The sequence below is a fragment of the Sapajus apella genome, unplaced genomic scaffold (assembly GCF_009761245.1).
Source record: "Sapajus apella isolate SASKATOON/1434 unplaced genomic scaffold, GSC_monkey_1.0 scaffold43, whole genome shotgun sequence".
NCBI lineage: Eukaryota > Metazoa > Chordata > Mammalia > Primates > Cebidae > Sapajus > Sapajus apella.
Window position 1 is genome coordinate 9,646,207 of NW_022436983.1, and position 25,750 is coordinate 9,671,956.

Below are 25,750 nucleotides of genomic sequence, written 5' to 3' on the forward strand. Positions count from 1 at the left end.
AGCAAAAAAAAAAAGGACCTAAAAAAAAAAAAAAAAAAAAAAAAAAAAAAAAAAAAAAAAAAGTTTAAAAAGAACTAAAATACATACCTACAGAGTAAAAGTGGAAGAGGAAGTAAGTGACAGGAATTAAAGTGTTCTCAGGTCCTCACTGAGAGTAAGGTATAAATACATTGACTAAATTTAGACTTTGATAAGTTATGTAAGTTGAAAGCTATACCACATTTATGGATGAGATGACTCAACATCATAAAAATGTCAACTGTACCCAAATTTATATATTATAAACTCAAGGCAATCCTAATAAAACATCCCAACAATTCTCACAGCATTTGACAAGCATAATCCAAAATGACAATGGGGCCAGGCAAGATGGCTCACACCTGCAATCCTAACACTTTGGGAGGTTGAGGCAGGAGGATTGCTTGAGTCCAAGAATTGAAGACTAGTTTGGGCAACATGATGAAACCCTGTTTCTACAAAAAAGACAAAAATAGCCAAGCACGATGGCATGTGCCTATAGTCTCAGCTACTTGGGAGGCTGAGGCAGGAGGATAGGATAAGCCTGGGAGGTCAAGGCTATAGTGAGCCAAGATCGCACCACTGCACTACAGCCTAGGTGACTGAGCAAGACCCTGTCTTAGAAAAAAATAAAATGAACATGGAAGAGCAATGGGCCAATGCATTGCTAGACACTAATTCACCAGTTTTCTAAAATGATGTAATTTACTAGTCAGTGTGGCATTTGCAGAGACAGAGAACAGATAATAAAGAGCCTAGAAACAGACCCACACATTAGTGGACACTTGATGTATGCTAATATTCCTGGTGACATTATAGATCCACACAAAAGAGGTGGTTTTTTTTGGTTTGTTTGTTTTTGTTTGTTTGTTTGGAGATGGAGTCTTCCTCTGTTGCCCAGGCTGGAGTGCAGTGGCCTCGTCTTGGCTCACTGCGACCTCTGCCTCCTGGGTTCAAGCGATTCTCCTGCCTCAGCCTCCTGAGTAGCTGGGATTACAGGCACGTGCCACAACACCCGGCTAATTTTTGTATTTTTAGTAGAGATAGGATTTTGCCATGTTGGCCAAGCTGGTCTTGAACTCCTGATCTTAGGTGATCCACCCACCTCGGCCTCCCAAAGTGCTGGGATTACAGGCATGAGCCACTGTGCCCAGCCTATTTTTTTTTTTTTTTTTTAATAAATGGTACTGGGGCAATTTGGCACACCTGTTAAAAAAGAGAAACAGCCAGGCACAGTGGCTCACACCTATAATGCCAACGCTTTGGGAAGTTGAGGTGAGAGGATCACTTGAGCATAGAAGTTCAGGACCAGCCTAGGTAACATAGAGAGACCTCATCTTAAAAAAAAAAAAAGAGAGAGAGAGAAAGAAATTGGCCCCCTATCTCATGCCATACACAAAAATAATTATAAATGGATTAAAGACCTCAAGGTAAAAGGCAAGATAGTAAAATGCTTGGAAGACAATATATATAGGGAAATATCTTTATAAATTTGAAAGTGGAAGGAATTTCTTAAAAAGAAACAAAAAGGACTAATCATAAAAGGAAAATTTGATAAATTACAATAAAATTAAGGATTTCTGGCCAGGCACAGTGGCTCATGCCTGTAATCTCAGCATTTTGGGAGGCCGAGGTGGGCAGATCACCTGAGATCAGGAGTTCCAGACCAGCCTGGCCAACATGGTGAAACCCAGTCCCTACTAAAAATATAAAAATTAGCCGGGTGTGGTGGTGCAGGCCTATAATTCCAGCTACTCGGGAGGTTGAGGCATGAGAACTGCTTGAACCCAGGAAGCAGAGGTTGCCATGGGCCGCAATCACACCACTGCACTCCAGCCTGGACGACAGAGCTCTGTCTCAAAAAATATATATATATATTTTCTCTTCATCAAAGACAAAAAACAAAATCCCAGAGTAAAAAGACAAGCCACAAACTGGAAGTGGGCAGTTATAACTCATATAACTGGCAAAGATTTAGTATCCAAAATAAGAAATAAAAAACAAACTAACAAAAAGTCTACAAACCACCCAAAAGAAAAATGAGCAAGACAATCTGGTGTTTCAGAGAAGGTGAAATCTGAATGATCAGGAAGCAATGAAAAGATGGCCAACTCACAACCAGGAAAATGCAAATCAAAACCACATGAGATGTCACTCTACGCCCACCAGATTAGTAAAAAGGTTGAAGTCTGAAAATGCCATTGTTGAGAGGACATAAGGCAAACAGAATTGTTGAAGTGTAAACTGGGGAAACCATTTTGGAAACAACTTGGCATTATTTGGTTAAATTGAAGACGCACATACCCCATGACTCAGCTCCACTCCCAGCTGTAGCCCCTGGAGAGGCTGGGCACACATGTCCCAGGAATGTGGACAGTGGCACTGTTTGTCTCAGCAAAATACTGGAAACAACCCAAATATCCACCAACAACAGAAAAGATAAATAAATTCTCATACAATGGAACGTTATTCATCTGTGAAAATGAAATACCACTCTATGCAACATGGATTAATGTCAAGGCGCTGAAGAAAACAGTATGATTATATTAAGTTCAAAAACCAGGAAAATTAAATGGTACATTGTTCAGCAAGACAAACACATGGTAAAACTATAAAGAAAAGCAAAAGAGTGATAAAAGCAAAACTCAGGGATGACTTGGGCTGGGCGAGATAGGGAGGGGCACACAGGGGGCTCTAAAGGTAACAGTGAGTTCTTTTTGGAAACTGGGTAATGGGTACCTGGAATATGTTTCTTGTATCCTTATTCTTTACACTGAACACATTCTTTTGTATCAAGTCAACATTTAACAAAAACAATTTACAAAACTAAACAACGTATTTTCTTACTTTAAACAATGTTGTTAAGGGTTCATTTGGGCTGCTGACTGAGTCACAGTAGCTGGGGAAAATCCCCGAGGGGCCCCTCATGGCCTGGGACCACTGAAAGGAGAAGTGCTTTGCTCTTTGAGCTATGGTGATACAGCTTCCCACGGGGCAGGCTGGCAAAATCCGAGTCGAGCCTGCCACTGGGGACAGGAAAGTGGCTGCTTAGATTACTAAGTTCCAGTATAGGAAGTGGTGAGGCTGGGGAGTGGAGAACAGATTCTACTGCCAGACCTTTTAAGACCAGAAGCCGAGCAGATTTTTGATGTTACAACGAACCCACCAAGCCTGCTTTCTGGCCTGCTCTCTACTCGCAGCGGGAATTCCCACCTCTGAGCTCTGTCCACACTGCTGTTTAGATATGAGTGAACAACTCTCAATTCTCACCATGCCCTTTGCTTCCTTCTTTCCTTCCTTTGAAGCCCAGGCCCTAAGAACCATCTCTCTTCAATTCATAACAAGCATGTTTGAATCCAAGAGCCCAAGCGCCAGTTTTCTACATGTATCTGTGCTGACTGTATTACTGTGGTCACCCTGGGACTGTCAAGCATTGATGTCCGTAAGGAGTTCCTGTGCTGACACTCCACATACACGCCTGCAGCAAAGCTGAATCTCTTTGAGCCACAGTCCTTACTCTCTGACCTCTATTATTTCAATCATTTAAAAACTGTGGCCATGGGAGGCTGAGATAGGAGGGTCGCATGAGCCCAGGAGGTTGAGGCTGCAGTGGGCTATAATCCTAGCACTGCACTCCAACCTGGGCAACAGAGCAAGACTCAGTCTCGAAAATTTAAAAACAGTTTTAAAAAAAACAAAACAAAACATACTATGACCAGCCAAAGAAGTAAATTATGATCTCCAGGACGATATGCTTTGTACACAAAATGTATTTGGAGTTTTTTGTTTTAATTAAAGTTGAGCTCCCTCCCAACTATGATGTCAAATGTCAAACCCAATAACGGGTCACCCTGCAGGACACCCCTGCTGACGTCTGTAATCCCAGTCCTTTGGAAGGCCGAGGTGGGTGGATCACCGGAGCCAAGGAGTTCAAGACCAGCCTGGGCAACACGACAAAACCCTATCTCTATAAAAAACAGAAAAATTAGCCAGGTATGGTAGTGTGTGCTTGTAGTCCCAGGTACTTGGGGAGCTGAGTCAGGAAGTTTGCTTGAGCCAGGGAGGTCAAGGCTGTAGTGAGCTATGACAGCTCCACTGCTCTCTAGCCTTGGCCACAGAGCAAGACCCTGCCAAGAAAAAAATAAATAAATAAAAAATGTTATCTGAGGCTGGGTTTGGTGGCTCAAGCCTTTAATACCAGCACTTTGAAGGCTAAGGCAGGAGGACTACTCGAGCCCAGAAGATTGGGACCAGCCTGGTATACCCTTAAGAACCTCCTGATTTTTCAACCTTGTGAATGCATTCCCATACCAAACACTGTTCTCTTCCTAAACTGCAGATTTTCTTTTTTGACCCTCAGGAGTCTTCTATCAAATAACAGTAATTATGGAGCCAGGGACACGACTAAGCACTTTACATGCATAACTTTATTAATAACCCCACCCAAGAAAGTTATATTCAAGGTAACTATTATCTCCATTTTACACCTGAGCAAAACTGAGGCTTCTCTGCCCAAGGGCCTACAGGTAGTAACTCTAAGACCCAGACATGAGCCCAGGTATGTCTGGCTTAAAAGTTCATGTTCCTAACTGCTACCCTATACTAAAGGGGTTTCTTAACTGGGGGCGATTTTGTGCCAGGAGACACCTGGCAATATATGGAAACATTTTGGGATGTCACCACTGGAGAAGAGTTACTACCGGCATTTATGGTTAGAGGCTAGAGATGCTACAGGAACACCCTCTGACCCCAACAAAGATATATCTGGCCCCAAATGTCAGAAGTGTAAGGTTGAGTAACCTCCTATACTGGAACAAGACAAAAAGACACAGAAACCATCTTCTGACCAAAACTCTCACAGTGAAGGTCATAGTTCACCATGTCTACTTCCCATATTACAGCCAAATACCCGAGAAACAAGCAGCATGCCCAGCCCTCATCACATGGAGTTTCTTCAGCCCCAAATGCCAGTTCCTCCTCAGCCAATCAAGACTGATCATCCACTCATCCAACATTTGCTGAGCACCAGCTGTGTGCCAGGAAACAAGCTACACAGTGGCAATGCCAGAATAAATAAGACCCTGTCCCTGCATTCAAGACAGGCAAGGAAGCCTAGGATCATAACTGAGGTGAAAATGTGTTAACAGGGATCAAAAACAGGATGCTAAGTAACCACAGGGGAGGGGTTCCAAACACACTTGGGTTAGGGTATCTGGGAAAGGCTCAGAAAAGGCTTCCCAGAGGCATCTGAACTTGAAGGAATTAAACTGGCAGACAGAATCCTCAAAACACCCCTTATCAAATCTCTCAGGATATGGTCTCTGGAAATCCAAGGTTTGATGACTTTAATTAGAAAGCTTGGGGGAACTCTCACAGAAAACAGGGGGCACAGAGCAATCCTCGACCCTCCATGCAAAACCTAGATGGCATGGTCCCTGCCACAGGGCAGGACGGCAACCTGGCCTCCCCATAGGTTTGGGCCTTCCTCAACTTCCATCCTGACTGGCCCCCAGCTTCCAACCATCCTGTATCTTGCAGCAGGAGGCAAGTAACATTTCATAAATGTCCACTATACCAGGGGTCCCCAACCCCTGGGCCATAGACCACTACTGTCCATGGCCTGCTAGGAACTGGGCTGCACAGCAGGTGAGCGGCAGGCGAGTGAGCGATGCTTCATCTGTATTTACAGCTGCTCCCCATCGCTCACTCGCCATTACCGCCTGAGTTCCACCTCCTGCCAGATCAGCAGCGGAGGCATCAGATTCTCATAGGAGCAAGACTCTATTGTGAACTGCGCAGATGAAGGATCTAGGCTGCATGCTTCTCATGAGAATCTAATGCCTGATGATCTGTCACTGTCTCCCATCACCCCTGAATGGGACCATCTGGTTGCAGGAAAACAAGCTTAGGGCTCCCTTGATTCTGCATTATGGTGAGTTGTAGAATTATTTCATTATATATTATGATGTAATAACAATAGAAAGAAAGTGTATAGTAAATGTAATGTGTTTGAATCAACCTGAAACCACCTTCTACCTTTAACCCCCTGTCCACGGAAAAACTATCTCCTGCAAAACTAGTCCCTGGTGCCAAAAAGGTTGGGGGGTGCAGGCCATGCCACAGCTGCTGGACCCGGGCATGGACCCATGAGGCAGTGGCACAGGGACTCCAGATCCTGGAGGCCGTGCATGGGACAGGAGGTGTGAGGCCACTGCCTGCCCGGGGCTCGGAGAGTTGGGGAAGCAGGGTGGGGCGACTGGATAAATTGACCATTATCTCAGTATGTCTCTTTCTGGCTGCTGATATCTTCACCATCACCAGCATCACCAACCCAGACTGGCTCAACACCGGGGAGTCTGTGGGAGCACTCACCGTGGGCCTCATGTGACAGTGCCAAACAATCCACGGACGAGACGGGGTGTGCATCTCTCCCGGGCTTCCCCCGGAGTGGGTCACCACACGGTTTTTTATCATCATGGGAATCATTTCATTGACTGTCACATGTGGTTTGCTGGTGGCTTCCCACTGGGGAAGAGAAGCTACAAAATGTGCTCAATGGATAGCATTCACTGGAATCATCCTTTTCTGTATGGCTGCCCTAATATTTCCAATAGGATTTTACATCAATGAAGTCAGAGGTAGGCTGGGCACCGTGGCTCATGCTTGTAATTCCAGCACTTTGGGAGTCCAAGGCGGACGAATCACCTGAGGTCAGGAGTTTGAGACCAGCCTGACCAATACAGTGAAACCCTGTCTCTACTAAAAATACAAAATTAGCCAGGCATGGTGGTGCATGCCTGTAACCCCAGCTACTGGGGAGGCTGAGTCAGGAAAATCACTTGAACCTGGGAGGCTGAGGATGTAGTGAGCCAACATCACGCCATTGCACTCCAGCCTGGGCAACAAGAGTGAAAGACTGTCTCAAAAAACCAAACAAAACAAGGCCCACATGGGCCCCGCCCATGGCGACCAGACATGCACTCCTCTAGCAGCAGTTCCACGTTGTGCCAATGGCCCACTACGAGGAGGTGAGCGTGTCTGGCTTCCAGGAGTTCAACCGGGCCGTGGAACAGCACAATGGCAAGACCATTTTTGCCTCCTTCACGGATTCTAAGGACGCCGGAGGGAAAAGCTGGTGCCCCGACTGCGTGCAGGCTGAACCAGTCGTACGAGAGGCGCTGAAGCACGTTAGTGCAGGATGTGTGTTTATCCACTGCCAAGTAGGAGACAAGCCTTATTGGAAAGATCCAAATAATGGCTTCAGAAAAAACTTGAAAGTGACAGCAGTGCCTATGCTACTTAAGTACGGAACACCTCAAAAATTGGCAGAATCTCAGTGTCTTCAGGCCGACCTTGCAGAAATGCTGTTCTCTGAAGATTAAGATTTTATGATGGCAATCATGTCTTGATTTCCTGATTTTAGTATCAAAAAACTGTATACTTGCTTTGAATTCATGTTAGCAATAAATGATGTTAAAAAACTGGAAACAAAACAAAACAAAACAACAATGAAGTCAGAGGTCAACCTTATAAATTACCCAACAAACACAGTAGTTGGGTCATCATACGTACTTTTTGTCTTATCAATTTTCTTTACAATAGTAGGACTTCCATTTGCCACAAAGTTTGTTTAGCAGGCTGATAAATGTCTAAATTCCTTGACTCTCTTAATATTTTTTATTTTTGGAGGGTGGGGAGGACAAAGGCGAGACATTTGAGCAGCCTCTCATGGGAAGATGCTCAGATGAAACTGATGCTGAGAAGGAAAAAAAATGCTTTGATTTGCTCTCACTATGCACTTTGGATTTTGAAAAAAAGAAAAAGAAAAGGAGAGGTTTTTTTTTTTTTTTTTGAGACGGTGTCTCGTTCCATCCTCCAGGCTGGAGTGAAGTGGCGTGATCTCGGCTCACTGCAACCTCCACCTCCTGGTTCAAGCGATTCTCCTACCTCAGCTTCCCGAATAGCTGGGACTATAGGCATGTGCCACCATGCCCAGCTAATTTCTTGTATTTTTAGTACAGACGGGGTTTCACCATATTAGCCAGGATGGTCTTGAACTCCTGCCTTTGTGATCCACACGCCTCGGTCCCTCAAAGTGCTAGGATTACAGGTGTGAGCCGCTGCCCCCAGCTGGAAGATCCTTTTCTATAACCAAATACAGACAATATCGACCAAATCTCCTGAGCATATTCAAGCAGTCTGCACTGTGATAGCAACCTAGAGAAGGAGAATGCTTTATACTGAAAAGCATGTGGCCCTTTGTGACTCTGTTGTTCCATTTTTAATGTCTAATGATTCACTGGAGGAAAACAAAAAGTCTAAGTATTTATGTATCATGGTGGAGCAGAGGAATGCAAGAGAAGTTCACGTGAGGCTGGCCTCACCTCCTAAGAAACGAGCGTTCACAACTTCCTTGTAATAGTGTGAGCCTTTGGCACCAGAAGGGATTGCCGTGGCATTACTGCACCAAAAAGCCAAGAAATCAAACTTGTTTGCTAAAATGTAAAAATTCTGAAATTCCCTCTTCTCTGCGTATGAAACAAAAAATCAAACACCAAGACACATGTTTTGGGTAGGTGGGGGAAATCTTCCCTATATTTATATAACTATATATATAATGTATATGTATTGCTTAAAAAAAAAAAAAGGAAGGAAAAAAATTGAAAAGATCGGGGACCACGGCACTATGCAGCAAACTCTGAATTACCCTGCTGATGTCACATCATTTTCCAAACAATTCTGTGAGGTAGCTGTTGTCATCCCTATTTTACAGATAAGGAAAGTGAGGCTCAGCAATGGAACTGAGTAAAAGGGCTTGCTGTCTCATGTATCAGAAGATAATCTTGTGATTAGGAAAATTAATAGTTATGAGGTTTTATTTTATTATTTTTTTTAACTCTTTGGAACACAGTTTCAGAAGGAACTGACTGTCAGGCACAGAGCCACTCAACAGGAGGACAGACTCACACCTGACTCCAGAGTCCTGGCTGCCTTGATCTGTCCAAGGGGAACTTTACAGTCGTCAGTCCAAAAAGTGCCATTCACAACCTCTTCACCCCCTCAGGAAGGCCTTCCAGCGTCAGTCCATCCTCCCTGTGTGCGCACACCGTCCACCAGCCCTTCAAGGTATCTTGTGCATTGCGTGGTGCACCTGCTCCCGGGATTCACTCTTACTTGTGTCAGCATCCCTAGCACCCAGCACAATGCCTGACACACGCTGGGCACAATGAATGGATAAACAAGCCTGCACTCCCTGGGCCCATGCACTGTAAACCTACGCAAAGCCAGAGCAGTCTGCCGTGGGGACTCAGTGGACCTCCCCTCAGGCTGGAATCACACCCCCAAGACAGTAATCCAGACAGACTCGGGACAGAGCACGTTTGCTCAGCCAGCTTTTTCTCCAGCACTGAAACACCCACAATCTTTTCTTTAGTTGTGCATCAGATGCAGGAAGTGGCTTATGTTTGGGAACCATGTTGTACAAAAATGCCTCCTTAAACACTAGAACCTTAAAGGAATGAGTGTGTGCTCACTGCTGTTTCCCTTTTTGCCCTAGGGAGATCATACACGTTGGCAGGAGCTACAGCAGCCAGCTTGGACCATGAGACGGAAGCCCAAGTTTGAGCAAGAAAAGCCACATTATCAAAGGAACCTTGCTCCCAGATGATTCACAGAACAGAGCAAACTCTTCTACCAGCTCTGGACTGCATACTTCCAGAATTTTAAGGAGCAAGGAATAAACTTCTGTTTCCGCCACTGTATTTTGGATTACTTTGTTGGAGCATTTTAGATTTCACCTAACTAAAGGTGTAAGCATTGCCCAGTGATGACCCACTCTGGTCTCTGTAGGTAAAATCATAGTAATATCAACAATTGCCCAACCAAACTGTAACAGGGATTTTGTCATTACTGTATAATTCTGAAGAAAAAGCTGTCAGGAAAGCATGATTTGAATCACGTTGAGTCTAGAGAGAAGAAGGACAAACTGAACTGATTTGTTTCATCCTTGAGTATTACGGACATACCTCAGATTTCCAAGTAGCCCAGGCTACTCTCTTCTGACAGTTTGCCTGTGTAAACTCCAGCTTGGCTCCCCTCCTCCAGCTCATTACCTGAATCAATGACACCCAAGAAGAAAATATGATGAGAATCTGAAGGGTACCTGCTCCCTCAGAGCTGCCCTTTCATGCATCAATCAAACACAGACAAATACAGAGTGCTGAGCACAGAGCCCAGCCCAAGGAAGTGCTAAATAAATGGTCAACTTGAATAAATGGTAAAGGCAGTGCTGAATAAATGGCCTGCTCCGTGCCAGACAACATTCTGGCACTGGGACACAAAGATGCACAGACTTAGCCTCAGGCCCTGCTCTCAAGAACTCCTGCTCAATGAGAGACAGGACACAAGGTTGATAAGCAAAAAACGACAAGGCTTGTGCCCAAGCATTACTGCTGCACCTGGCACTGCTCTGGGATACCCTGGGGACTTTGTTTCTCAGTGCATACCCTTCCTTAGGTGAGCTCATCGCCTCCCATGACTTCAGTGACCTTTGATGGTGACAGCTACTAGATCACCGCTGAACGAGTATACTTGAATGTTTTATAGGCATCCAACTCCAACATGTTCAAAACTAAACATATCTGCCCTCGCCCATATCTGGTCTCTGTCCTGCTCCCTGTCACATAGAGCAGCATCCAAAGCTCATCAGCCAAAAATTGGGGTGATCCCGACTCCTCCCTGCCCCTAACTCTCATCGAACTAATTGTGTCAATTCTATCTTCAAAACCATCTTTCCTCACACTCTGCCTCTAACTCACACCCTCATTTCTCACTTGGATTATTATTAATTTTTTTGAGATGGAGTCTCACTCTGTTGCCAGGGTGGAGTGCAGTAGTGTGATCTCGGCTCACTGCAACCTCCACCTCTCAGGTTCAAGTGATTCTCCTGCCTCAGCCACCTGAGTAGCTGGGACTACAGGCACAGGCCACCACACCCAGGTAATTTTTTTTAATAGAGACGAGTTTCACCGTGTTGGCCCAGGATGGTCTCCATCTCTTGACCTGCTGGCTTCGGCCTCCCAAAGTGCTGGGATTACAGGCGTGAGCCACCGCGCCCGGCCCTCATTTGGGTTATTCTAGCAGTCTCCTAATTGGCCTACAGGCCCACTCCCTTTGATACATTCTTCCCTTAGCCAGAGTGATCTTCCCAATCCATAAATCTGATTCTTTTATTTCAGGCTGGAAATAAAAGAATAGACATGGTTACACATGCATATAATCCCAGTACTTTGGGAGGCTGAGGTGGGAGGATTATTTGAGGCCAAGAGTTTGAGACCAGTCTGGACAACATAGTGAGACTTCATCTGCACCAAAAATTTAAAAATTAGCCAGGTGTTGTGGTGCATGCCTGTAGTCCCAGTTAGTTGGGAGGCTGAGGTATGAGGATTGCTTGAGTTCAGGTCGAGGCTGCAGTGAACTATGATTACGCTGCCACTGCACTCCAGCCTGGCTGACAGAGCAAGACTTTGTCTAAAAAAAAAAAAAAAATCTGATTCTTTTATTTCGGGCTGGAAATAAAAGAATCCTCCCAAGGGCCGGGCGCGGTGGCTCAAGCCTGTAATCCCAGCACTTTGGGAGGCTGAGGTGGGTGGATCACGAGGTCAAGAGATCGAGGCCATCCTGGTCAGCACGGTGAAACCCCGTCTCTACTAAAAATACAAAAAATTAGCTGGGCGTGGTGGCGCGTGCCTGTAATCCCAGCTACTCAGGAGGCTGAAGCAGGGGAATTGCCTGAACCCAGGAGGCGGAGGTTGCGGTGAGCCGAGATTGCGCCATTGCACTCCAGCCTGGGTAACAAGAGCAAAACTCCATTCCCCCCCCCCCAAAAAAAAAAAAAAAAAAAAAAAGAATCCTCCCACCTCCGCCTTCCAAGTGCTGGCCCCAGAGGCATGCCCCACCATGCCCACCTATTTTTTTTTTTCTATAAAGATGGGGCCTTGCCATGTTGCCCAGGCTTGTCTCAAACTCCTGGGCTCAAGTGATCATCCCACCTTGGCCTCCCAAAGCGCTGGAATTACAGAGTAAGCCACCGCACCTAGCCACAAATCTGATTCTTAAATGGCTTCCCATTAACCAAAACTTAAAGTCCTTAACTAGGTTTACAACGTTCCCTAAGACCAGACCAGGGCCTGCTTCTCTTTTTTCTGAGATGGAGCCTCACTCTATCACCCAGGTTGGAGTCAACAGCGCCAACTCAGCTCACTGCAACCTCCGCTTCCTGGGTTCAATCGATTCTCCTGTCTCAGCCTCCCAAGCAGCTGGGACTACAGGTGCATGCAACCACGCCCGGCTAATTTTTGTATTTTTAGTAGAAATGGGGGTTTCACTATGTTGGCCAGGCTAGTCTGGAACTTCTGACCTCAAGTGATCTGCCCGCCTCGGCCTCCCAAAGTGCTGGAATTGCAGGCGTGAGCCGCCTCACCCGGCCCAGCCTGCTTCTTTAGCCTAATCTCTCTCTCTCTCCCTTAGCTCTTAGCTTTCTGGGGGACAGAAGCCTCCTAGGATTCCCTCTAGACTGAGGGAAGTGTCTCTGCTCCAGAGGAGGGAGGGCTTTCTGCCCTCGCAGCAGTATCAGAATTGCTGATTTACCTGTATGTCTCCCACATGTGTCTCTGAGCTCTGGGTGATGATGAGGATACAACTAATCACAGCAACAAAGCTTTTACTTTGTGCCCAAAAGTGTTCTACGAGTCTCATTTCCCCTTTATTACAATCTTAGGAGGCAGATTTTATTAACATCTCTGCTTAAAGGATGAGTAAACCCAGGCAGAGAGAAAGAGCCAAAAGTGCCTAAGGCTCCACTGTTCACACTCCTAACCACTACTCCAGGATCCAGTCCATCGGCATCACTCTCTTTAGCCTCTGCATCTATCAGGTGCTAAACCACCGTCCGTGGGACGAATGAATGAATGAAATAATTTTATACAGGGACAGCGTTGGCCTCCTGTCAGCTCCTCCAAGGCCCGGGCAGTCCCACGCCCTCCCGCCGGGGCGGGCTGACGGGAGCTGCCGGGCCCCGCGCTCCCTCGCGGCCGCAGAACGCCCACCCTCGACGGCGCGCGGGGTCAAGGGGCGGTGACAGCCGGGCGGCGGGGGCGGAGACGCTACCAGCTGGGGTGTCACCCAGCTCGGGAGGTGACTCGCGCCTCCTCGCCCGGGCGGTCGCTCCGGCCGCCCACTCCCCGCCCGCACGCCCGGCGACGACCCCCGCCCCATCACCCCACAATCTCGCGCCCGGTGGTGTCCCCTCAGCCCCGGTTCGTGTCCCATTCCATTTCCCTCCCCTCCCCCACACAACCATCCCCGGCGTCCCGCCGCGCCCCATCCTCCGCCGCCTCCTCCTTGGCTTCCGGGACTTCCCTGGCCCCGGGCACTTGTTGACCCTCACCTGCCATGTCCCGGGCCCCACCGCAGAGGGAGGTGCATCACGGCCACGAGAAGGCCGGGGACGGCACTTCAGAGCAGACAAAGGGCGCCGCCATGTTAGAGTCGGGCGGAACCGACCTCGCAGGCTTCCCGGTTGCAACTTCCGGCGCATGCGCAGCGCCCTCGCTAGACGAGCGCTCTTAGACAGACGCATGCGCATGCGCCTAGCTATCCAAAATTTCCACCTTACAGTACTGCGCTGAGACTTGTCCTCATTGTACCCCTGACTTGGTTTCTCTTCCAAATATTACAGTGACATCATGTGTTCAGCTCTTACTATGTGCCAGGCACTGTGTTAAGCGCTTTACTTGCATTATCTCTTTAAATCCTCACATCAGTTATAAGATTATTCTCCTAATTTTAAAAAAGGGAAAACAGACTCAAAAAATGTAAATGAATTGCCCATGGTCACATATCTTGTAAGTGGTGGAGCGGAGATGTAAATCTACTTGTGGCTCTTGCTGCTGCAGATCCCAATTGTGTTTAATCTTCTAAACCAACCATTACCCACTTCCCTGTTTAGGCAGATCCAGGATTATCTTGGATGTGAATAAAGGTGTCTGAAAACAAAAGTGTCTGCAGACGTGCACGGACCCTCTGTGGCCCCTCTTCTACCTTTTTGGTACCTTTAGGCCACTGACTTCTCCACTTTCTCACAGTCTGAGGGCTTTCTCCTTTCTTTATTTCTAGGGCTGCTTATTTTCCATAATCCATAATTTTAACAACACTCTTGCCACTACCGAAAGCTCTTTTGCTCCCTTGTCTTTTTGTCACACGGATTTGGTAAGAATACCAACCCTGTGTGACTCCAACTGCACCTTTTCTCTTTGCCTGCTCCCAAACAGCCAAGCACAGCCAGAGAAAGTATCCAATGGGGAGACTGTCCCTACAGATTCATGACCACTAGCCTTCAATAGGACTGCAACATATGCCAATCTGGCAACTCAGTCCTGCCTTCACAATGGCAAGAGAAACAAAAAAGCCCAGCATTTGAGTTTACCCCTTCTTGTATTTCCTTCCTCCCTACCTCCCCCCTTCCCTCCTCCCCTCCTTCCTTCCTCCCCTCCTCCCCTCCTTCCCTCCTTCCCTCCTTCCCTCCTTCCCTCCTTCCCTCCTTCCCTCCTTCCTTCCTTCCCTCCGTTTTGACGGAGTCTGGCTGTGTTGCCCAGGCTGGACTGAAACCCCTGGGCTCAAGCAATCATCCATCTCATCCTCCTCAGTAGCTGGGACTACAGGCATGTGCACCCACACCTGGTTAACTTCACCCATTCTTTTTAATTTTTACTTCAGTAGTTTTTGGGGAACAGGTGGTGTTTGGTTACATGGATAATGTTCTTTTGGTGATTTCTGAGATTTTGGGGGACCCATCACCTGAACAGTGTACATTGTACCCAATATGTAGTCTTTTTTTTGAGACAGAGTTTCGCTCTCATTGCCAAGGCTGGAGTGCAATGGCACGATCTTAGCTCACCAGCTTACCACAACCTCCCGAGTAGCTGGGGTTACAGGCATGTAATCTCCCCCTCGGCCTCCCGAGTAGCTGGGATTACAGGCATGCGCTACCATGCCCAGCTAATTTTGTATTTTTAGTAGAGACGGGGTTTCTCCATATTAATGAGGCTGGTCTCAAATTCCTGACCTCAGGTGATCTGCCCGCCTCAGCCTCCCAAAGAGCTGGGATTACAGGCATGAGCCACCATGCCCAGCCCCCAATGTGTAGTCTTTTATCCCTCACCCCATCCCATCCTTTCCCCCAAGTTCCCAAAGTCCATTGTATCATTCTTATGCCTTTGTATCCTCATAGCTTAGCTCCCACTTATAAGTGAGAATGTGTGATATTTGGTTTTCCATTCCTGAGTTACTTCATTTAGAACAATGGTCTGTAACTCCATTCAGGTTGCTGCAAAGGCCATGATTTCATTCATTTTTATGGCTGAGTAGTATTCTGTGTTATATATATATATATGCCACATTTTTATTATCCACTCATACATTGATGGGCATTTGAGCTGGTTCCATATTTTTGCACTTATGAACTGTGGTGCTATAAACATGTGTGTGGAAGGGTCTTTTTTGTATAGTGATTTCTTTTCCTCGGGGTAGATACCCCCTAGTGGGATTGCTGGATCTAATGGCAGATTTACTTTTAGTTCTTTAAGGAATCTCCATACTGTCTTCCGTAGTGGTTGTACTAGTTTATAGTCAAGTCTGTCTCACAGACTCTGGCCGAGTGATGGATGAACGGAGTATGCAGACATAGGTTTTTTTGCCTGTGAGTGCGGCTGGACTGCAGGGCTCAGCACAGCCGAGGAGAAAGTGAGGCCCCAATAAGCAGCTGGAGAGCTCGCATTTATTTAGTACAAATTTAATGACAAAGGCTTGGAGCAAACATCATTTGTGGGTAATTAACATTGTCAGACCCCCCCTCCCCAGTAGGGGGCAGTCCTGCGCCCTGATGTTCAAAGTTTGGTTTCCAGAGAAATAGATAAACAAATTTATCTCGATAAATTCCTTTGCACTCCCTTGTTAGCTGCCCTCTGCTGTTAGCTCAGGGTAAGAGGATTAGGCTGCCTTCAGCCATAACACTTTCCCGAAGCTTTTGAAAACCTCCCAGCCTTCCAAGAAGGTTTGTGTCTTTCCTGTAATTTTTCCCACCACCCTGACCAATCTCCTCCAGTTTACATTCCCACCAGCAGTGTAAAAGTGTTCCCTTTCACCACGTCATGTCAACGTCTATTTTTTTTATTTTTGATTGTGGACATTCATGCAGGAGTAGGTATAGCATTGTGGTTTTGACTTGCATTTCCCTGATAATTAGTGATATTGAGCATTTTTCACGTTTGTTGGCCATTTGTGTATTTTCTTTTAAGAATTGTTTATTCATGTCCTTAGCATGTGACATTTGGATGGGATTATTTGCTCTTTTTCTTGCTAATTTGTTTGAGTTCTTTGTAGGTTCTGGGTATTAGTCCTTTATTGGATGCATAGTTTGTGAAATTATCTCCCACTCTGTGGGCTCCTTATTATTATTATTATTGCTGTGCAGAAGCTTTTTAATTTAATTAGGTCCCATTTATTTATTTTTGCTTTTGTTGCATTTGCTTTTGGGTTCTTAGTCATAAAGTCTTTGCCTAAGCCAATATCCAGAAGAGTTTTTCCAATGTTGTCTTCTAGAATTTTTGTAGTTCTAGGTCTTAGATTTCAGTCTTTGGCCTATCTTGAGTTGATTTTTATATAAGGTGAGAGGTGAGGATTCAGTTTCATTCTTCTACATGTGGCTTGCCAATTATCCCAGAACCATTTGTTGAATAGAATGTTCTTTCTCCACTTTATGTTTTTGTTTGCTTTGTCAAAGATCATTTGGATGTAAGTATTTGGCTTTATTTCTGGGTTCTCTATTCTGTTCCATTGGTCTATGTACCTATTTTATACTAGTACCATGCTGTTTTGGTGACTATAGCCTTATAGTATAGTTTAAAGTTGGGTAATATGATGCTTTCAGATTTATTCTTTTTGCTTAGTCTTGCTTTGGCTATGCAGGCTCTTTTTTGGTTCCATACTTCCCCCTCCTTGAAAAAAATTTTAAAAATCATAGTAAGAACACTTAACATGAGATCTACCCTCTCAAGATTTGTTCTTTCTCTTCAACTTTTATTTTAAGTTCAAGAGTACATGTGCAGGATATGTAGGTTCGTTACTTAGGTAAACGTGTGCCATGGTGGTTTGCTGCACAGATCATCCCATCACCTAGGTATTAAGCACAGCATTCATTAACTATTCTTCTATCCCCGTACACCCCCAATAATTTGTAAGTGTACAATATAATATTGTTAACTATAGGAATAATAACTCATCTTGCATAATTGAGATGTCATGTCCATTGATTAGCAAATCCCTGTTTCCACCTCCCCACACTCAGCCCCTGGCAACCACAATTCTACTCTCTGAGTCTATGAGTTTGACTGTTTTTAGGTAACTCATATAAGTGGTAGTAACTTAAAACAATCATAAGATCTAGGCCAGGTACGGTGATGCATGCCTATAATCCCAACAGTTTGAGAGGCCGAGACAGGCAGATCACTTGGGGCCAGAAGTTCGAGACCAGCCTGGGCAACATGGCGAAACCCCACTTCTACAAAAAAAAAAATACAAAAAATTAGCTGGATATGGTGGTTGGTGCATTCCTGTAGTCCCAGCTGCTTGGGAGGCTAAGGAAAGAGAATTGCTTGAACCCAGGAGGCAGAGGTTGCAGTAAGCAGAGATAGCTCACTTCAGCCTGGGAGACAGAGTGAAACTCTGTCCCATGAAAAAAAAATAATCAATCACAAGATCTGTGCATTTAGATAAGGAGATGAGACTTTATTTCTTTTAAAAGATTCTGACTGCAAGGTGGCCATCCTGCAGGGTTGAAAATACAGACTCCAGCAAAGACCAGAGATAGAACTTTGGAGGAGGAGGGATTGGACGGGAATTTAAACTGAATGGGTTGGCTGAGTATACATATTCAACAGATTACAGGAGGAGCTATGAATATTCATGAGGTCGGTGCTGACCCACACGTGTTGCACTAACATGCATATAATATATGACCCATGTTCACTTTAGGTTGAATTAATGTTTGGACTTAACATTTAAATGTATCACAGTCCAGATGTGGTGGCTCATGCCTGTAATCCCAGCATTTTGGGAGGCCAAGGCAGGAGGATTGCTTGAGACTGGGAATTGGAGACCAGCCTGGGCAACACAATGAGATCCCCCCCCCATCTCTACTAAAACTAAAAACTTAGCTGGGCATGGTAATGTATGCCTATAATCCCAGCTACTAGCGAGGCTGAGGCAGGAGGATCACTTCAGCCCAGGAGTTTGAGGCTGCAGTGAGCTATGGTCGTGCCACTGCACTCCAGCCTGGGTGACAAAGCAAGACCCTGTCTCTAAATTAGGTCCTGTATGTCAAAAGGTCTTTTCAGGACACAAAAGCATTCCAGTGCACAGTCTCCATAAACTGGCCAGAATCAGTCCATGGTTGGTTGTCTTCTTAGCTGGAGACAGTTACCGAAGTCACCTTTTTTGTCCAAAGCTGTAGTTATGGCTGGTGGAACAGGGGTTCCAGTAAGCATCTGTGAGCTGGATGGATCATAATTGTTTAATACTGTTTATCTGGAGGCAAGTACTCTTCTAATTGCTAGAGAAAAGAAAAACCTTGTGGCAATTGAACATAGTTTATTCTTTAGGGTAAGGGTGCATGACTTAACCCTTGACTGGCATGGCCTTAGGTTCTGTCTATAATTTGGGATTTTATTGCCACAGTCTGTTCTGTCAGTCTTATTACCTCTATTTTAACTTTAATACTCATCAGTTGTTATGTCTAAAACACAAATAGGGCCAGGAGTGGTGGCTCACCCTGTAAACCCAGCACTTTGGGAGGCCAAGGTGGGTGGATCACTTGAGGTCAAGAGTTTGAGACCAGCTTGGCCAATGTGGTGAAACTCCGTCTCTACTAAAAATACAAAAATTAGCTGGGTGTGGTGTTGCGCAACTATAATTCAGCAACTCGGGAGGCTGAGGCAGGAGAATCTCTTGAACCTGTGAGACAGAGGTTGCAGTGAGCCAAGATCGCGCCACTGCACTGCACTTCAGCCTGAGTGACAGAGCGAGACTATGTCTCAAAATAAATAATTAAATAAAATAATAAAAACACAAATAGGAAGTATGTCAAGGTGTGTTGTATTAGTCTGTTCTCGTGCTGCTAATAAAGACATACCCAAGACTGGGTACTCTATAAAGGAAAGAGATTTAGTTGACTCACAATTCAGCATGACTGGGGAGACCTCAGGAAACTTCCAATCATTGGTGGAAAGGGAAGCAAACATATCCTTCTTCACATGGCAGCAGCAAGGAGGAGAATGAGCAAAAGGAGGAAAAGCCCCTTATAAAACCATCAGATGGTCCAGGCATGGTGGCTCATACCTGTAATCCCAGAAGTTTGGCAGGCCAAAGTGAGTGGATCACTTGAGGTCAGGAGTTCAAGGCTAACATGGTGAAATTCCATCTCTACTAAAATAGCAAGACTCCTTCTAAAACAAAAACAAAACATCAGATGCCCTGAGAACTGACTCTCACTCACCATCCTGAGAACAGTGGCATGGGGGTAATCACCTCCATGGTTCAATCATCTCCCGCCAGACCCCTCCCACAGCACATGAGGATTATGGAAACTACAATTCAAGGTGAAATTTGGGCGAGGACACAGCCAAACCATATCACGTGTCTAACTTCCCACCCTGTTGTAGCTGGGGACTCAGTCTCTAAGGTTTTTCTGGGATCTCTTTAGCCAAGAGGAGGTCCATTCAGTCAGTGAGGGACTTGAGATTTTATTTTTAGTTTACAGTGGAATCATGATGGATTTGTCCTTCTGTGACTGGCTTATTTCACATGGCACAATGTCCTTGGGGTTTATCGTTGTTGTCCAACATTGCAGGATTTCCTTTTTAAAGGCTGAATAATATTCTATATTATGTATATACCATATTTTGTTTAAACATTCGTCTGTCAATGAACTCTTGGTTGGGTTGTTTCTACATTTTGGCTATTGTGAATAAACGCTGCAATGAACATTGGAGCGCAGATATTTCTTCAAGGTCCTGATTTCAATTCTTTTTTTTTTTTTTGTTTGAGATGGAGTTTTGCTCTGTCACCCAGGCTGGAGTGCAATGGCGCAATCTCGGCTCACTGCAACCTCCGCTTCCTGAGTTCAAGCTATTCTCCTGCTTCAGCCTCCTGAATAGCTGGGATTACAGACATGCGCCACCACACCTGGCTAATTTTTGTATTTTTAGTAGAGACAGGGTTTCACCATGTTGTCAGCTGGTCTCAAACTCCTGACCTCACGTGATCTGCCTTGGCCTCCCAAAGTGCTGGGATTACAGGTGTGAGCCACCACGCCTGATCTCTGATTTCAATTATTTTAGATAAAGACACAGAAGCGGGGTTTCTGGATCCTATGGTAGTTCTATTTTTAATTTTTTGAGGAATCCTGATACCATTCTTTATAGTGGCTGCACAATTTTGCATTCCTACCAACAGTGCGCAGGGGTTCCAATTTTTATTTATTTATTTATTTTTATTATTTTTCCTGGATGCTTCTGTTCATAAGGAGTTCCAATTTTTCCACATTCTTAACAACACTTGTATTTCACCTCTTCTTTTACAGGGAAAATAATAGCAGATCTGTTAGGAACCCTCTTGTCTTCCCAATATTAAGCATACAAATCTATCACTGGGTTTATCTGTGTTAGATGTGATCAATCAGGACTCAGCATCTATTCTTTCCAAAATCAAAAAAGTTAAAAAAATGTATTTCACAGACTCAGTTGCAATTAGAATCCCAGATATGGTTGGGTTCTGCCAGTTACTGAGATTTAGAAGAAGGAAGTGAGGCTGTAGCCATAGTTCTGCTGCTTTTGGCTGATATCTGCTGGGTCATTCCTGACTACCGCAATAAATATATCATCTCCTATAGCCACAGGGCTTATGTAGCCAAAAATTGAAGAGAGCTGATCCCATGCGTTGCTGATTTGTAATGTAATTGCTAGGTATGGTATATTCACTGCCTGACCAGGTGCATGGAATGGGAAAAAGTGGCTCCTAGGAACTGAAATGGGGATGTTTGGGTGGATGCAGATGATTTTGTGTTCCCTGACTACTCATATCCAAAGTCCAATGAGATTCCTTTGCTGATGGAAGCAGCCCCTCCTTCCATCTGACAAAGCTGATCCTGCTTTCTCTGGGGAGTGTGTAATGACCTCACCCGGGGAAGTTATTTTGCAAGAGGATTCTAATTCTCATGACCACTCCACTGCCCATTATTTGTTTCTGGATCTATAATGAAAGTCAGATTCCAGGATGCTCCAAGAGACAGGCACAGAGTCTGACCAAGGAGGATATGACTTCCACAACACAACAAAACAATCCAATAAACAAACAAGGCTTAGCTAAGTAAGTGAGCTGAAGCCTAGGGAATACAAGTGCTAGGTCAGTGAGGGAAGAACATAACATTTGGCTGAATTTATCCATATAATATATTACAGGGATTTGGGGTTTTAGTGTTCCAGCTGGAGATGGTTCTAACAAGTCAACTGGTTGATTAAAATCTGGATCCCTTGCTTATAGCCATTACTGGAGATAGTGAAAAAGAAAAAAAGAAGAAAAAATAAATAAAATAAAATCTGGATCTTTCCTGTAAATTAGCCCTCAAGGCCTGAGTAGACTCAGGTCTGATTTTTTATTATTTATTTGAGACAGAGTCTCACTCTGTCACCCAGGCTGGAGTGCAATGGTACAATCTCTGCTCCCAGTGGCCTTTATAAAATGAAGTTGAGCTGAGATACCAGAAACTGCTTAGAATAATACAGACGAAGGAATCCAAGAATTTATACTCGATGGCTAGGACGGGACAGGAGCTAAGTATACATGTGTTGAGTGAGTGAGTGAATGATTACAACTTGCCTGGTTTCTCACTAGGTGCCATTGAGTCAGTATATGACTAACCAGGTCCCTCAGCCCCAGGCTTCTCCCCTCCAGTGTTCCTGTCCCGCCCCACCTCCAGTCAGCTGCCAAAGTGACACACAGCAACACCCCTCACCATCTCCAGAGTCTCCAGCCTAAACCTCATTCACTTTCTTCCCTAATGCCCTCCCAGAGCTGTTACTGTTCACATGTGGGCAACACTGCATTTTCCCTATAAGGATAACTTTTTTTTAAAAAAAGGTAATCAAATGTCAACTTTATTGTTTCTATATTAACACCTTTTTGTACTGAAAACTGTAAAAATAGCATAAACTTTGCTCTTATTGCAACCCAAATTTTTGAAAGCCAGAAAATCTAATTATTATGCTCTAACCAAACTAGCTAATGCTTTCTTTATCCACAAGTATCTTTGCTTCAATTTCTTGTTGCTGGGTTTCACCTCACTGATTTTGGGTTTCTAAAACACATGGGAATACTTATATGCTCTTGGCTTCTTTGGGTCAAATCAAACAGTAGAGCTAAAGTTATCCAAATATATTCAAACTATACAGATCCCTTATAAATTACTAGCATCATAGGAGGGAAAAAGATACAAGAAAAATACAACCTCGAACTCATTATCAAAATTATTGGTGTATAATCCACACGAGCAGAGAGTAGCTTTCTCGGTCTGCTACATAAAATTACCAGCAAGAAAAAAAAGGGGCAAGAATAAGGTTTATGGCTGAGGCTTGGTGTCATAATTCCCCATTCTAGCATTCTCAGAAGGATCCCATCTGCTAGACTCGCAGAAACTGCAGGGACATTTGAACATTCCTCTTCTTGATGCATTCTTAACACCCTTAAGCCCAGTGTTCGTTCGTGTTCTTTCAGGCTGCCTAGGACCTCTGCCAAGTAGCATGTGTCTGAATCTTGCCAGCCTTTCTCTCTTCACAGACAGCAATGTTCTTACTCCTCTCCTCCTGTAAGGCAAGTCATCTCCGATTTCCCTGAGGACTGCTGCTCCTGTAGACTGCTGATGGAGTGAACCCTCTGGTAGAGGGGAAGGGAATTCAGTAGCGGGGTTGACAGTCAGCTTACTAAGCTTCTTTATCAATGTCTCGGAGAAGTTTTGAGAGGCCCCTGAATCGTCCGGGTAAGTTTCTTCGGTGAACACTTGTGAAGACTCTGGGATGAACGTTACATTAAACTTCTGTGTTGGGTCCATTTTCCTCTTGACACAACACTAAGCGTCTCCCGGATCTTTGAAACCCAGCAGAAACTGATGACGGGCAAATTCAAATTGCTCAAGGATAACTTTATTTATTTATTTATTTATTTATTTTTATTTTTTTTAACTTGTAATTTTCTTTTTTTTTTTTTTTTTATGGAGTTTCGTTCTTGTTACCCAGGCTGGAGTGCAATGGTGCGATCTCGGCTCACCGCAACCTCCGCCTCCTGGGTTCAGGCAATTCTCCTGCCTCAGCCTCCTGAGTAGCTGGGACTACAGGCACGCGCCACCATGCCCAGCTAATTTTTTGTAGTTTTAGTAGAGACGGGGTTTCACCATGTTGACCAGGATGGTCTCGATCTCTTGACCTCGTGATCCACCCGCCTCGGCCTCCCAAAGTGCTGGGATTACAGGCTTGAGCCACCGCGCCCGGCTTAACTTGTAATTTTCATTGTATAGTCTTGTTAACTTTAGCTGCTGAGTTATATGTTGGCATAGGCAGCTGAGACACTCCTAAGCCAAAAACTGACCTCTGCATGTTTCAAACTAAAGTCAGGAGGCTTAGGGTGACTTTTTTTTTTTCCTAAAAAAAAAAAAAAAAAAAAAAGAAAAAGAAAACAAAAGAATGAAGGAGAGGAAGAAAGAGAAAGGGGAAGAGGGAGAGAGAATGGGGGTGTTGCTTCATTGCCCGGGCTAGAATGCAGTCTAAAAATGGGTATGCGTATAATTGTGCTTAATAATAGAGGCATGAAAAAAAAAATAAGGGAAGAAAATAACAAACAAGCAGCCAACCAATATTTCATTGAAACCTGTAAACAGATGTGATGTGGTACTGATAAGAGTGTATATTTTGTGTATTTAAAGTGGAGAGTTCTATAAATGTTAATTAAGTTTACTTGTTCCAGATCTGAGTTCAAATCCTGGATATCGTTGTTAATTTTCTGTCTCATTGATCTGTCTAATATTGATGTTGAAGTCTCCCACTATTATTGTGTGGAAGTCTAAGTCTCTTTATAAGTCTTATATATCTGGGTATTCCTGTATTGGGTGCGTATATATTTAGGATCTTTAGCTCTTCTTGTTGCATTGATCCTTTTATCATCATGTAATATCCTTCTTTGCTTCTTTTGATCTTTGTTGCTTTAAAGCAACTTCTGCTTTTTATTTATTTATTTATTTTTGCTCTCCATTTGGTTGGTAAATCTTTCTCCATCCCTTTGTTTTGAGTCTTTGTGTATCCTTGCATGTGAGATGGGTCTGGATGCAGTGTCCCGATGGGTTTTGGCTGTGTCTTTGGATTGGGGGATTTAGTCGATTTAAATTTAGAATTAATAATAATATATGTGAGTTTAATACTGCCATTTAATGTTAGCTGGCTGTTTTGCCTATTAGTTGATGTAAATTCTTGATCATGTTGATGCTCTTTACTTTTTGGTATTTTTTAGAAAGGCTGATACTGGTTGTTCCTTTCTATGTGTAGTGGTTCTTTCAGAAGCTCTTGTAAAGCAGGGCTGGTGGAGATGAAATCTCTGAGTGCTTGCTTGTTCACAAAAGATTTTATTTTTCCTTCGCTTATGAAGCTTAGTTTGGCTGGATGTAAAATTCTGGGTTGAAAGTTCTTTTCTTTAAGGATGTTGAATATTGGCCCCCACTCTCTTCTAGCTTGTAGGGTTTCTGCTGAGATATCTGCTGTGAGTCTGATAGGCTTCCCTTTATGGGTAACCTGACCTTTCTCTCTGGCTGCCCTCAGTATTTTCTCTTTCATTTCAACCCTGATGAATCTGGTGATTATGTGCCTTGAGGTTGGTCTTCTTGAGGAATATCTTTGTGGTGTTCTCTGTATTACCTGGAGTTGAATATTGTCCTGCCTTGCTGGGTTGGGAAAGTTTTCCTGAATAATATCCTGAAGTGTATTTTCCAGCTTGGATTGATTCTCTTCGTCACATTCAGGTATACCTATCAAGCATAGATTAGGTCTTTTCACATAGTCCCATATTTCTTGGAGACTGCTCGTTCCTTTTTATCCTTTTTTCTCTAATCTTGTCTTTTTGTTTTATTTCATTAAGCTGGTCTTCGACCTCTGATATCTTTTCTTCTGCTTGATCAATTCGGCTGTTAAAACTTGTGCATACTTCGCGAAGTTCTCGTGTTGTGTTTTTCAGCTCCATTAATTCACTTATATTCCTCTTTAAATTGTGTATTCTTTTTTTTTTTTTTTTAAACAGTGTAGGGCCGGGCGCGGTGGCTCAAGCCTGTAATCCCAACACTTTGGGAGGCCGAGGCAGGCGGATCACGAGGTCAAGAGATCGAGACCATCCTGGTCAACATGGTGAAACCCCGTCTCTATTAAAACTACAAAAAATTAGCTGGGCATGGTGGTGCGTGCCTGTAATCCCAGCGACTCTGGAGGCTGAGGCAGGAGAATTGCCTGAACCCAGGAGGCGGAGGTTGCGGTGAGCCGAGGTTGCGCCATTGCACTCCAGCCTGGGTAACAAGAGCGAAACTCCGTCT

At 44.5% G+C, this 25,750-nt stretch overlaps 1 protein-coding gene and 1 pseudogene across 6 annotated transcripts in view; one reads left to right on the forward strand and one right to left on the reverse strand.

Annotated features, from left to right (window-relative positions):
* ZBTB17 (zinc finger and BTB domain containing 17) overlaps positions 1–13,610 on the reverse strand; it is a 35,512-nt gene extending 21,902 nt beyond the window's left edge. For 3 of the 6 annotated variants that reach the window (XM_032300512.1, XM_032300509.1, XM_032300506.1), the window contains exon 1: positions 13,466–13,603. Coding sequence is in view for 2 of the 6 variants with exons in the window: in XM_032300509.1 (XP_032156400.1) it covers positions 13,466–13,472 (7 nt within the window). In the remaining 4 variants the exon portion in view is untranslated. Of the gene's footprint in view, positions 1–4,043; positions 4,062–10,043; positions 10,131–13,465 lie in introns of those variants that run through there. The other 3 variants (XM_032300511.1, XM_032300507.1, XM_032300508.1) reach the window with 2 other exon arrangements.
* Positions 6,953–7,500, forward strand: LOC116566343 (annotated as a pseudogene).
* Positions 13,611–25,750: the final 12,140 nt, after the last annotated feature.